Raw genomic sequence first — 14,508 nt, 5'->3', positions numbered from 1 at the left:
AGAGAATTAGACAGAAGCACATGTTAAAAGCTTTAAAAGATTGGTCATGTTAAGTAATTGTTATAGAGAAAGGGAAAGCAAATTTCCTATGGAAATGGTAGTGTTGAGTATCTACTTTGTATTCTATTGAAAATCTACTTTGAGATTTGTATTCATGAATTTAAAATAAGGTCAGTCAGTTAGTTTGGTGTTTTCCTAGCTCAATTCTCCACTGCTCAGGGGCAGGCAGGAAATACATGGAAAGTTTGGTTTAATCAGTGTTGACTTTTTTGCTGACAAAGTGAGATGGGCTGGAGAGTTGAGAATGTATGAAAAGGAATTATTAAAATGATGAGTAAGGAAGGAAGTGAGGGCATTGGGTAAAGGACATTCAATAAGATGGGAACAATTACTGGACTCAAAGAATTAATAACACAAAGGATTATTATGAGGATCAGAATAAATGTACATAAGGCATTCAGCACATTACCTAACTCACATTTAGCATTGCATGAATAATAGCTGTTTTCATTTATTACTACTTCAAAATACCTCAGAAGGTAATGTTACACTAAGCTCACATGGTTATTTGTTTTTTCAACATTTATGGGCCAAGAACTATTCTAGAAACTGTGTCTAGCACAGTAAAAAAAGACAAAGTCCCTACCCTCATGGAGCTAACATTTTAGAGGGCTGTATGAATATTAATAATATACTGGTAAGTGCCTTGCTCATGTATGTGCTCAATAAATGTGTTATTGCCCTCTTTGGTTCCAGCCTCTCCATTTTCTTCCATTTATTATGGACACCATTAAGAGAGTAACATTATTTATTCCTTACATTCCTCTGTTCAAAAACTTACATTGGTTTTCTACTGTAATATCTAAATAAATTGTCTCCAAACATATTTACTTGCATACTAAATTATTAAGTGCTTATTTATAAATTACACACATGTTCTAAGTACTCTAAGAGTGTATACATTATAAAACATGTATTAAATCACTTAGATCAGTGTACATACAACCACTATGGTAAGCAGTCTGGCGATGCCTCAAAAAATTAAAAACAGAGCTACAGCACTACCCAGCAATCCCTCTCCTGGGCATATATCTGAAAAACTTGAAATCATGTATTCACAAAGATATATGCACCTCTATGTTCATTATAGCATTATTCACAGTGGCCAATACATGGAAACAATGAAGTGTCCTGCAATAGAGGATTGGATAAAGATGTGGTATATACACACAATGGAATACTACTTAGCCATAAGAAAGGATGAAATAGTGTCATTTACAAAAAAATGGGTGGACTTGAGAATATTACAAGTGAAATAAGTCAGTCAAAAAAAGCTAATAGCCATATGATTTCACACATATGTGAGATATAAAACTGAAATTTGTGAACACAAACAAATTGCCAGAGGTAATGGAGTGGGGAGAGAAGGGAGTCCTAATATGTGGTGACAGGAGAAGATCTGACTTTGGGTGGTGGGCACACAGTGCAGTATACAGATCTTATAACATAGAAACCCACACCTGAAATCTATATGTCAACCAATATCACCCCAATAAATTTAATTTAAAAAAAGAACAGTGTAGCCCTAACCGGTTTAGCTCAGTGGATAGAGCATCGGCCTGAGGATGCAAGGGTCCCAGGTTCGATTCCGGTCAAGGCCATGTACCTTGGTTGCGGGCACACACCCAGTAGGGCGTGTGCAGGAGGCAGCTGATCGATGTTTCTCTCTCATCGATGTTTCTAACTCTCTATCCCTCTCCCTTCCTCTCTGTAAAAAATGAATAAAATATATTTTTTTTTAAAAAAAGAACAGTGTACATAGTTTGAATAACATAAGTATTAGTTTGGTTGTTGTGTGGGTTTTGTTTTATTTTGTATCCTATTATTTCCTCTTGCAAAAGCCACTTTGGAGACCATTGATCTGAAACTGTTTGGCTTTCAAAGGCCTCTATTATTCGATCCCATGTAATGTACCCAACTTCCTTTCCTACTATCAGACCTACAGGTAGTCATTTCACTGCCTTCAAAGTACTTCATGGTTCCATTCTCACCCCCTAGTCCTTGCCAGTGACAGGAAAATGTCCAACCTTTCTGACTTTCTAGATCATAACAACCCTCACAAAATCAGTGGGAAACTGCCATTCTTCCCTGGTCTTCCAATCTTCCCTCACTGCTTCAAATGATACCCATCTTTCCCTTTTCTGATTTCCTATGGTACTTAATAGTCCCTCCACACTTCACTATGTATCTTTGTTTCACACAATTGTTCTATAGTGCCTTGATTATATTACACATTAAACTTGCCTCTCCAGAGTTAGTTAAAAGGTTATTTTACCAGAGACAATAACGCGGCATGACAAGCTATGATGTAAGTTAAAAAAAAAAAAAAGTTGAAAAGCAATTATAAAAATATCTAAAAGGGGACATCAGTAATACTTCCAATATAGATAATTTTTTTTTAAAAAAAAATCTAGAGCTGTAATTAGCAGATAGCAGGTACCATAAAAAAAAAAAAATACAACTTCTGGAGGTCGATGGCGTGTTTGTGAAGGGCTGGAGGGTGAAAAACATAACTGGATTAAATTTCTTTGCCTTTCTAGCCTCTCTTACTGGGTGGGAGAGCAAATGCATGTCTTCAATCTCAGGACGCTAACAGGCGATCTAGTAAGGACGGAGGGGTGAATGAACGCCGCTTGGAAAATCCCAATCTATCCTTTACTCTTCCCTTCCTTTCCCTTCCCTTCCCTTCCCTGCAAGCATCCCTCGTCCCCAGGCCCCCGCACCTCGGTCTCACACTCTTCTCTACGGAGATGCTTTTGATTCAGAGAGTGCTTTCATGAGTATCACCTAATTTAACCTTTTCCGAAACTCCCTGACGTTGTGGTATCATCATTTCCATTGTGTCACGAAAGATCTTAAGTTGAGCCCGATTAAAGGTTTGCACAAGGTCTTAAAACCAATCATTTGGGAACCTTCTCGCCACTAACCTCCCCGCCCCCATCCTTTCCAGACTCCTCTCCACGACCCCGCGCCCCGACGTAAGTATTTCTCAGAACCCCAAACCTGGCAACCCTATGAGAACCCCGATTCTCTCGATCGGTTAAACGCCCCTCGCTTTCTCCTCTCCCGTTCCCGTTGCTCACGTTCTCCCGGCGCAGACCCCTTCCCAAATGCGCCCGTGAATTTGTGAGTCGGAGACGGAAAGGAAAGGAGAAACTGAACGGGAGCATCCCTGGACCTAGAAAACCCAAATGTCCAGGGCGTCGGCATGGCCGCTGCGACGCGGCGCCACCCCCCAAATGGTCACCCTGTCCCGGAATCCCAACCCGGGCCCGTTTTCCCAGTGACACTTACGTGACATTGGCAGGACCCGGACAACCCGGGGGCGAGCGGCGGCCGCCATCTTCTCCCACAATCCCCTGCCACCGGCGCTCCGCAGACTACGGCTCCTCGGCAGGGTCAAAAGTAATCGTCCCAACAGTCTGCGCAGGCGCACACCAGGAAAGGGGGCGGGTCAGACACTGGGCGGACGGCGGCAGGGAAGGGGGCAAAACGGCTGGGAGGGGACGTGACGGAAACGGGGGGTAGACAGAGAAGAACCCTGATATCGGAATCTCAGCTCTCAGATTACAGAACGAACAGTCACAATCATCTCGTGGTCGAGAAACCAGAAGTTCAGTGTCAACCAGTAATTGACTGACTCAAGGGCCTACAACATGACAGAACCCGACTCTCAATTCATTGTTTCAGAGAGGGAAGCCTTGGTGAGACGGGGGGAAGGTGGAGGCGTGGCCCCCGAACTCCTTATCCTTCAGGAGACCAGCAAGGTCCTGGGGAGAAGTTGTATGAGAAAGGGGCGGGGCAGGGATGCAGAGAGGAAGCGGGGGAGAGAAGGAGGAATGAGAGTGTGCACGTGGAATCCACCAAAGCGCGTTCTGTGTTCTCTCCTGGAAGCTCTGCTTCTTGCTGTCCCCTTTTCCTGGCATGCTCCCTCAGCGGTCTGCACCAGCGCCGGTCTGCTCGCAGGGGGCCTCAGAGAAGACGTCCCTGACATCTTATCCCAGGTGGCCATCATTCCTGCTGTCTTCTATTCTCATTTATCAAAGCATTTCTATCCACCTGACATATGAGTCCAGAGATTCTTGACCTGGGGTGTGATTCATGATTGCATTTCATTCAGGACGCCTATGAACCTCCTGACGTGTTATTTTAAATTTAGAGAACTAGGAAGAAACCTCTGGAGCAGTGGTTTATAATTGATTTTTAACTGTGGACTTCCCTAAGAATCTGCATTGTTTTAGAGCAGCGGTTCTCAACCTGTGGGTCGCGACCCCTTTGGGGTTGAAGGACCCTTTCACAGGGGTCGCCTAAGACCGTCAGAAAACACATATATAATTACATATTGTTTTTGTGATTAATCACTATGCTTTAATTATGTTCAATTTGTAACAATGAAAATACATCCTGCATATCAGATATTTACATTACGATTCATAACTAGCAAAATTACAGTTATGAAGTAGCAACGAAAATAATTTTATGGTTGGGGGTCACCACAACATGAGGAACTGTATTAAAGGGTCGCGGCATTAGGAAGGTTGAGAACCACTGTTTTACAGCCTGAGGAGATTCCAGAAAGATTAGACAAAACACTTGCAATTTTAAATAGTTTCTTCTGCTCAACTTTCAAGATACCTCAGTAGAAGACAGCAACCAGCAACCTGTCCTCAGACATTTGCTTTGGATTTTATCTATCATAAAACAAACAAGTTTAGCTTATGGTCAGAAAAAAGAGAGAGAGAAAGGGAGAGCTTAGCAAATAGAAAACTGTCAAACATGGTAGTTATTACAAGGGGAGGGACTAAAACATAAAAAATGGTTTAGGGATCTTTCTACACCTGGTAATTCAGGCTGTTTTGTTTTTAGGAAGAAAAGTGTGCATGCTGAGATGGGCAAAAGACATGTAGTGAGTAGATTGGTTGTTCCCACCCCACCCCCACTGTTAAGCTGCAGCTACCAAACTGAAATAAAACAGGAAACTTTTAGGGAAATTTTATCAGAGAAATTTACTAATGCTGTGCTGTCTTACATTTCTTGGCCTCATCCTATGTTCAGTCAGCACTTAAAGTTTGGTAATATTTGATTCTGGAGTCAATATGAATATCAACATACTTTCCTGGTCCTGATAAATTGATAGACCCCCTATTATCAGCAATCTCCTAACACCTGTGTAGCATTACCAGTTATGTTATTTTACACCTCCAAGTCAAACACTGCCGCATGTTTTTTTAAATCCTCTCCTGAGGATATGTTTTGGTCATTGATTTTTAGAGAGAGAAAGGAAGGGAGAGAGAGAAAGAGGAACATCGATGTGAGAAACAGCGATTGGTTGCCTCCCATACACACCCCACCCCAGGATCCAACCTGTGCAACCTAGGTATGTGTCCTGACCAGGCAACTGCAACCTTTTGTTGGAGGGAACCCCCTGTGATGACACTCCAACCAACTGAGCCACCCAGCCAGGGCTGCCCCATGTTCTAAATACTAGTTTCAAGGTGTCATAATATAGTTGAAAGAGCACTGACTTAAAATTTACAATTGTGTTATTGGTGGAAGTGGAGTTTTTGGGGTGTCTCAAGGAAAGGAATGTCCTATGGCTCTCACGGGAAGCTGGGGTTTTGTGGAAAGCTTTATTGATGATGTAAAATTAAGGGGATTCCCTCCAAGGTCCCATCTCTATCTGTCTCACCATGGAAGAAGTCCAGTCTTGTCTTCAGTAAGGCCAGAATTGAGGCCACCGCCCAGAATTTCTGTTCCATATTAAAGTCCAGTCCAGTCAAGCATCCTGAGTGTGGAGTCTGCATGGCCCAGGGCCATGGCTGCTTAAGGCCACATGGCTGTGGAGAGAATGGTTGAGCTCACAGGAGAGAGAACAGGTGAGTGCCCGGGGGTGTGCGGGTCATAGAGCAAAAGAGAACAAGAATACAAGCCAACAAGAGCAAGCTAGAGAGAAAGAACTCTTTGGGGATTTTACCTTCCCAAGATTTCATGTGCTTCTAGTGGGGTCTACGCCCTAGCCAATCCATTGTTTCCCAGTTATATTGACAGGAATTCACCGTCCCTGTGTCTGTCACCTGGACTTCACTACACATGTGACCATCTCCCCCTTTGTTCAATCCCTTCCCCAGTGATCTGCCGGGAATGCACCGGTGGTTCCCGAGGGAGCGTGAAGCTCTAGCTTCTTGGCGAAGCTGCCCAGATGACCGTATTTATAATGTTGGGTCTCCCTTTTGCTCTCATCCTATTATTAGTATTAATAACTAGTTAATTATAATGAAAACAATTAGATCCAAGTTCTAGTTCCACCAGTTTTTAGTTGTGCCCTGAGCAAGCTTCTATACCTGTACAACAGGGAAAATAATACCTGCACCTATTACCTCAAAAGGTTATGTGAGGATCAGATGACAATGGATGTGTAAGCGCTTGGTCACCTGCAAAGTGCTATATGCATGTACATGTAGTTTTATTCAAGCACCTCTGAAGTATCAAAATCATAGAATGTTAGAGATGGAAGGTATTGTAGGAGATCAACCTGCACAACTTCTTTGTTTTAAAGATGAAGAAACTGAGACCTAATATAAAAGGCCATCAATAAATAACCTGCTACAGGAAGCCTGTAATCAACCAGTCAGTCACTTTTGAATCCATTAATGATTTTAATTCATATCCTGTAGCCTTGATCAGAGATTCTTTTTGCTTCATGGAAACTATGCACTAGTCCTATATTTAATCATTAATTAAGAGTACCTAAGGTTATATTTCCAAAGAGAATGTACTGCTAATAAAGCCTAGAAATTGCTAACCAAATGCCTCAAGGTCTGACATCCCACTACAGTTGGAGGTGGAGGCATTGCAGAGGATGCATTAGTGCTTTTGTATCTCTGACCATCAAAGACGAATTAGTACCCAGAGATAGTCACTTTAGCAAAAATATCTCAAAATTTATTTCTTTTGTGAAAGGTAAGATGTTTATAATGAAAAAGAATCCAAGCTGCATCCCACAAAATGAAGTGATTCCATGTGCTTTGCATACAAAATTTAGTACCTCCCCCCAATCCTTTTAATTCTTATTGTCTGCATCTATCTGGATTTGTTAATATATGATACTTACTCTGTTGTTTTAAGTGGAATCCATTGGTAAAATTTTCCCCTCCCGTATTTCCTACCTAAATTACATATTTATAAGAGTTTTTCTTTCCTAAATTATATATTTAAAGAAGAAAATTATCAAGAGAAAGTTAACCCAAACTAAACATTAGAGCTTTGGAGTGTATCTTCACCTCGCCCCCTGTCCTTTGATGACACAATTTCTGGTGGCCTCACCACTGTTGCCATAGAGATAGTGATATCACCAGTTGTGATTCTGATGTCACTCACCAGTCCTAACAAGGAGGAGGTACATGGAAGACTGGGGGAGGAAACAAGATCTCGAGCTGAGCAAGAACATCCCAGCATCTTCGTTGATTTTATAAGTATATTCTGGGGTCTTCTGTGGTCACTATTCCAGTACTACAGAGGTAGGCAATCCCACTGGACTGATGAAACAGCCTGTTTTCTGGTCCTCTGTAGTTAAAAGGGAGAATTTAGTGATATGTGATGGGTCACTTTAATTTTACATGAATCTTCTGGAAATATGTGAGCCTCTAACTTGGCAGCATTGCAGCTAAACCTACTATCTTGGCTGCTGGAGTTTTCATTTTGTTACAGATTGGCCAGACCTCTTTGCCCATCCTTTTGGGGACAAGACTGGTTCTTACTCTGCTTCTCAATCTGACAATGAGACTGGAAGCTTGACTCCCTGCTGACTTTTCCTCCTCTTGGTGTCGCTGTCCAAAAGTTCTTCTTTTCTCCAGTGTTCTAATAGCAAAACCAGACTTGTATAGCTCTGTGTCCCAGTTCTCATCCACTTTCATCCTCTCGCTATTATTTCTGAAGTCTTGGCTATACAACAGAGAACTGGAAAAAGGCAGGATATATAGATGGCTAACCATGTTGAGAACATGTCTTTACTAGTAGGGCAGTACAGGAAGAAGTATTACTAAGGGGAAGTGAAAGTAGAGGAGATCCACAGGCAAGCTTAACAGTGAATAGTACCATTGAGAGAAAGATACACACACACACACACACACACAGAAATTTCCAATCCTTATTTTAAAAAAATCAGTTGAAACTGATTCACCAGCAACCAAATTTATTGGGTGTCTAACAACATGCCAAACACTTAGGGAATGAAAGAGAAAAAGATAATGGGTATAATAGAATACATTCTTTCTAAACTTAGTAAGAAAACCGGATAAAATAAACTTCAAAACTTGATCAGATATGTATCCACCCTGCAAAAGCTTCAGTTATGCCACCTGTAATTTGAGCTTTTCTATGAATTTAGGAACCTTGAGTAAACAGGCACTTCTTGCTTATGATGAATACAGGAGAAATGGCGTTAAGGTCTGGGGCACAACAACTATAACCATACCCCTGTGTTGCTTATGGCCTCCCTGACTGGCATTCAGTGATTTACACTCAATTATTGAAGTAATAATCACAGTAGTGTTTTTAAGGAACATTTAGGTCAGTCCTATGATTGGCTGGAGGATCCCTCTATTAGCCATAGAAAAATGTCACAGCTTCCAGGATGTTAACCTGTATAGCTGTAATATTTAAAGGAATATACCACTGGTTTTAATATTCCCTTTCTGAGTCTCTATTTTCTAAATGAGGGGGTTAGAATAAAAGGCTTCTAAGGTTAATTTATCTTTACACTGTATATAATTAGCTTATTTTCCCCCATCAAATTTAATAGATAACACAAAGCATCCTTTTTTATTTTCCACCCTAACTCAAGGACATTACCAACTTTGAAGTTAAGAAATGTATTAATCCATTCATGGCTTCATTAAACTCTCCAGATTTCCCCCCCCCCCCTTTTCATTTCCTTATGGGAAATGTATACAGATTTAGAAGTCTAAATATCATCATAAAAAAGTGTTTAAGTACCTCTTTATGTATACTATTTTCCAGGACAATATGGGGAGCTTAAAGTTTAAAACAAGCTTCATGGATACAGATAAACATGTAGAAGACATAGAAAAATAGGATAAAAACATTAGGATATATGTAAGTGGAAGTGTTTGCTGGATATATGGGTTTAGTAAGTGTACTTTCTGCTTGTGAAAGGAGTACAAGAGCACTTCTGAGATGTTGATTTATTAGTATTATTGGAGTAGGAAGGTGTGTTAATAAATTATTGGTTAAGTATATACATCTTAGATAAAGCTCTAGGGGAAAATTATCTGCATAAGGAGTCAAGCTTCAAGAAAGCCTGAATGTATGGCTTACCACCGTAGCAAACTTGAGCAAACCATTTTTGTTTTGTTCTCAGATTCTCCAATTTAAAGAAAAATTTAGCTATCTGGAATTAGAAATAGGCAGTATTTGTATATGCATTCTCTCGGCACAAACTTTAAGATACTAGCTACTATGAGGGATACCGAGATGGATAAAAAAATGCATCTGGCCCAGCTGCTGTGGCTCAGTGGTTGAGCATGAACCTATAAACCACAAGGTCACAGTTGAATTCCCAGTGAGGGCATATGCCTGGGTTGCAGGCTCAATCCCCAGTGGGGCATGCAGGAGGCAGCCCATCAATGATTCTCATCATTGATCTCTCTCTCTCTCTCTCTCTCTCTCTCTCTCTCTCTCTCTCTGAAATCAATAAAAATATAAAAAAGAAATAATATTTAAAAAAGAAAATGTATCTGCCTTCATGAAGCCATCTAATAAAGGAGATAGAATATACTCGAGCCATTAAAATGCTAAAGAGAATAAAGAGGGTTGAAACAAAATGGAACAATCACATTCAATTAGGTATTTAGAAAATATTCCATGGATGGGTAAGATTTGACCTGGGTTATGAAGCAAGATGGGATTTAGAGGGACTTTTTAGGAGGCTGGGTGGATATTCCAAGATGAGAGCACAATGCCCTAATGTCTTCTATTTAAATGTCTTAGTAGAGGTACTATATGGAAGACAATTGATCTGGAAGCTGGTTTTGACATTAACTATTAATTCCCTTTTATAGTATGAGGGTGTATATTTCTCTCAAATCCTCAGAGGAATACTTGCAAAGTGTTTTGAGATCTATGAATTCAGGGCACTTATTCTCCACTCTAGCTACTTATCTTCTGACTGCCTTTAGAACAGCGGTTCTCAACCTGTGGGTTGCGACCCCTTTGGGGGTTGAATGACCCTTTCACAGGGGTCGCCTAAGACCGTCAGAAAACACATATATAATTACATATTGTTTTTGTGATTAATCACTATGCTTTAATTATGTTCAATTTGTAGCAATGAAAATACATCCTGCATATCAGATATTTACATTACGATTCATAACAGTAGCAAAATTACAGTTATGAAGTAGCAACGAAAATAATTTTATGGTTGGGGGTCACCACAACATGAGGAACTGTATTAAAGGGCTGCAGCATTAGGAAGGTTAAGAACCACTGCTTTAGAGCAAGTTTGAAATTAGGCTAAAAACTTTTTGTTTTCTGTTAAATAAGCCTGTATATATGATTTGAACATAGAAAATAGTCATTTCAGAAATTATTGGCAAAGAGATGAAACCCTTTTTGTCACTAGGAAACCATCAGACTGCTCCAAGAATAAGATCTGGATTTTAAATTTGAATGTCATCTTGTGCTCATTGCTTGTGTACTACATGTGAAAAATAAGTCAAAATTATTACTTTGTAATAAAAGCAATATGGTTCACGTGTAAAATTAATCATTTTTTGTGTTTTTCTATTGTAGATTCCTTATATTAAATGGCAGGAGGGGTGGGTAAACTTAGGGATAGTGAAGACAACAACACATTGATCAAGAACTTTCTTCATATCTCAGAACCCATCCTCAGTAAGAGTAAGTGGTCACATCTTTTCCTTACTTTTTGTATTTAAACTATATTCCTTTTAATTGTGATATATAGCTTAAATAATTCTGTAATGCTGTTGGTTTTGTTATTTTCTATGAGAAGTAACTCATTAAGATGAAATAATAAACTGGCAGCTAAGAGACTTGCATTTCAACAGTCCAGGACAGCCCATTTCCTAGTCTTCTCATTCTTTGGCCAAGTAGTAGTACCGCCTATTTCTTTCTTCATGGCAATGATTCAAGCATAAGAATATTTATATCTAATATGAGCTGCTAAGAGGCAATAAAGGGTTTGATTTCATAGACATTAACAGCTTCCTTACTGGGTTTATAAATAATATTAAAATAAGATAACAAAGAAGGTTAGAAAATATTAGAGAAAATTTCTAAAGAAAAGAATAAATAATTATCTTTCTGGAGCTAGCCTGTCTGTCTCAGAGAGGATCTCTCCAAATAAGCCCAAGCCCAGAAACTCCCAATTCTAGATGCATATTAAAATCACCCATGGAGCTTTTAAGAAATTCAGTGCCTAAGTTTTACCATCCTAAACCCATTGAAATAAGATTCTCTTGGGGGGGGGGGGGGGCGGGCGGGGCGGGGCGGGGCCGATGGTACCTCAGATTCAGTATTTTTTAACCCTTTGAGTGCCAACCAATATCCTAGGAACTATGCTAAAATTGCCAAGGCATTTTTGCTGATTTTACAGCAGTTTAGGAAAAAAATTATGAATCTCAAGTAAATGAAGTTACAGATTCAAAAACTTAAGGAAACCTTTACTACATTTGTTTTCATCTTTGACACATATTGTTTGCTGATTGTATTATAAAATACTAGTAGAAAAAAAAATTGAACAAAACATATAATATTAAAATAAAGCGCTCCCGGCACTTTTGGCGAGAGACAGGAACGCGATAGTGCTTCCCAGCACTCAAGGGGTTAAACAGTTTTCTGGATGATTCTAATCAGGGTGGAGAACTCATTGCTTACCCAAGGAATCTTATTACAGTGTCAGGAAGAGTAAAAGAAACAGTTTCCCTAGCTCAGTGAACTGAGTCAGTGATTGGGGTGTTAAAACGGGTACAGCCCTAGCCGGCTTGGCTCAGTGGATGGCACGTCGGCCTGCGGACTGAAGGGTCCCAGGTTCGATTCCAGTCAAGGGCATGTACCTTGGTTGCGGGCATATCCCTAGTGGGGGGTGTGCAGGAGGCAATTGATCGATGTTTCTCTCTCATTGATGTTTCCGGCTCTCTATCCCTCTCCCCTCTTCTCTGTAAAAAATCAATAAAATATCTTTAAAAAAAAGAAAAGAAAACGGGTACAAATCCTGTGGGAGCAAAGAACAAATGCAGGCCAGGGGATTGTCAAGGGCGGGGGAAAAAGAAAGGACACATATGTAATACCCTTTGTAATACTTTAAGCAATAAAACAAAAAAACAAATGCAATTGCACCATGAAAAACTGGATAAGCTCCTGGACTTTATTATTATAGAATTTTAAAGCAGTGTATTTGTTAGAATCAAAATATCGATATATATGTATGTTTCACATAGATGTTTGGGGGCATTGGAGTGGAAAAATTGGCCATCTTTTTCTATGTTGCTTATTGACAAATATAGACCTAAGCAACGTTTCTAATAAAAGAAGGAAATTTCATTGTAGAAGCCTGGCGGTGGAAGTTTGGCATGGAAAAGGGAGAAAGAGAAGCTTCTCATGCTTTTAGATTATCAGTGGGCAGATCACGATAATTAGCCATGTTCCCGAGGGCTATCAAATAAGATGCCAGGAAAAGTGGATGAGAATAAGGCCAAAGGAGTATTTGGAATAAGGGTTATGAAGCTCATTTGTGAGGTAAGGTGGTAAAAACAGCAAGGATTAGCAATTCTTTCAAGAAAAGTGACAACTGAGAAAGAAATAGTAATAGCTAGAGGGAGGCTTGGGGTGGAAGAAAATGAGTATCGGCTTTCTGGCTTACTTAGAAAAGCAGGTCAGTGGTGGTGTCATTACAGAGATTAGGGATTAGAGAGAAGTGTTGGGAGGGTTATGAAAGATCAACATCTGCAAGGTATTACTCCTCCATGGACAAAGGTGGTGCATATGACATCTGTCTTCTGGCATTCAGAAGTTTGGCTGAACCAGGGAGTTAGAATTCCTCCAGGATTCTTCGCTAATTGGAGGAGGAAGAGCTACTAGACTTACTGCTAATAAAACTAAGCTGGTGGTCTAGAAATTAATTAAAAATGAACTGTGTGCCCAGCCCGTGTGGCTCGGTGGTTGAACATCAACTTAAGAATTAGGAGGTCACAGTTCGATTCCTGGTCAGGGCACATGCCTGGGTTTCAGGTTCAATCCCCAATGTAGGGTGTGCAGGAGACAGCCGATCAATGATTCTCTGTCATCACTGATGTTTCTATCTCTCTCTCTCCCTCTCCCTTCCTCTCTAAAATCAATAAAAATATATGTATTTTTAAATGAACTGTGTATTACTTTTTTTAAAGTTGGTGGGGGCAAGAACAGGCAGGGAAGAGTAAATTAATTCTATTTTATCATGTTGAATTTTGAGTGTTTACTGAAAATCCAGGATGTGGAAGGGCTGTCAAGCAAGCACACCAAAAGCAGGACATGAGCGCTTAGGTTCTTTGATGAACAAATTTATATTAAGTACCTTTAGTATAGACCAGGCACTAGCGTTAGCACAAGAGATACACGTGTTTAAGAAATCCTCCTGCAGTTGAGAGCTGAAGTTACCCAGAGGTAGGTGAGTTTGAAGTAGCTCTTGACACAGGTCACTATTGAAAGCATTGCTCCTGTTTTCCACACCTCAGCTATTTACCTTATTTCTCCCTACTTTCATATCACTTACCCTTCTGATACCCCCTTTTTTTTCCTACTTCCAGATGTCTGAGAGGGTTGACTGGTTACAAAGCCAAAATGGGGTGTGCAAAGTTGATGCCTATTCACCTGGGGATAGCCAACCCCAGGACTGGAAAATGGTAAGTTGTCAAACCTCCTTACAGACACATACTGGGTTCAGGGTATGTGGAGTGCCATTAAGAGTAGCCCTATTGTCTCCACCACCACCATCCACCTCTTATTTTTGAATACTGATTTCTTGGGAAAAAATGAACTTGTTTAGAACAAAAAATTTCCATCTATAATTTTTGGGAAACATTCCTATAATATGATATTTAGTAGGAGAAATATGCTATATTTAATGAAAATATACATTACAGCTGTAAAATTTTGTTCATAGAAAGTATTTTCTGAAATATAGGCTGCCTCAAAATGGTCAGAACTATAAACTCTCATCTAAGTAATATTGTCATTCTGCCTTCATCATTCAACAAACATTTATTAAATACTTACTTAATATCAGGCACTGTAAGTCAGGGTCGAATCAGAAGATGGAAACCACACCAGTAATTTCATGTTAAAATACTGTTTATTAGAAGTAGTTAACCAAGTTAACTACTAATGCTGTAAAAGAGGACTCTCGAGTTCTAGCAGTAGCAAATGCAA

The 14,508-nt window shown here is 39.9% G+C and overlaps 2 protein-coding genes across 4 annotated transcripts in view; one reads left to right on the top strand and one right to left on the bottom strand.

Annotated features, from left to right (window-relative positions):
- The window catches only part of NDUFA9 (NADH:ubiquinone oxidoreductase subunit A9), a 42,014-nt gene extending 38,585 nt beyond the window's left edge, over positions 1 to 3,429 (bottom strand). For 2 of the 3 annotated variants that reach the window (XM_081083722.1, XM_081083723.1), the window contains exon 1: positions 3,355 to 3,429. In XM_081083722.1, the coding sequence (XP_080939848.1) occupies positions 3,355 to 3,403 (49 nt within the window). In that variant the 5' untranslated portion in view covers positions 3,404 to 3,429. The remainder of the gene's footprint in view (positions 1 to 3,354) is intronic. The other variant, XM_081083724.1, reaches the window with a different exon arrangement.
- AKAP3 (A-kinase anchoring protein 3) overlaps positions 3,015 to 14,508 on the top strand; it is a 30,012-nt gene continuing 18,518 nt past the window's right edge. The window contains exons 1-3 of the mRNA XM_081083721.1: positions 3,015 to 3,038; positions 10,873 to 10,980; positions 13,887 to 13,982. Of these exons, the coding sequence (XP_080939847.1) occupies positions 13,887 to 13,982 (96 nt within the window). The 5' untranslated portion in view covers positions 3,015 to 3,038; positions 10,873 to 10,980. The remainder of the gene's footprint in view (positions 3,039 to 10,872; positions 10,981 to 13,886; positions 13,983 to 14,508) is intronic.

The sequence above is a fragment of the Myotis nattereri genome (genome assembly GCF_964212035.1).
Source record: "Myotis nattereri genome assembly, chromosome: 2".
NCBI classification, from domain to species: Eukaryota; Metazoa; Chordata; class Mammalia; order Chiroptera; family Vespertilionidae; genus Myotis; species Myotis nattereri.
Note: the sequence above shows the minus strand (reverse complement) of the source record. Positions and strands in the feature narration are given on the sequence as shown.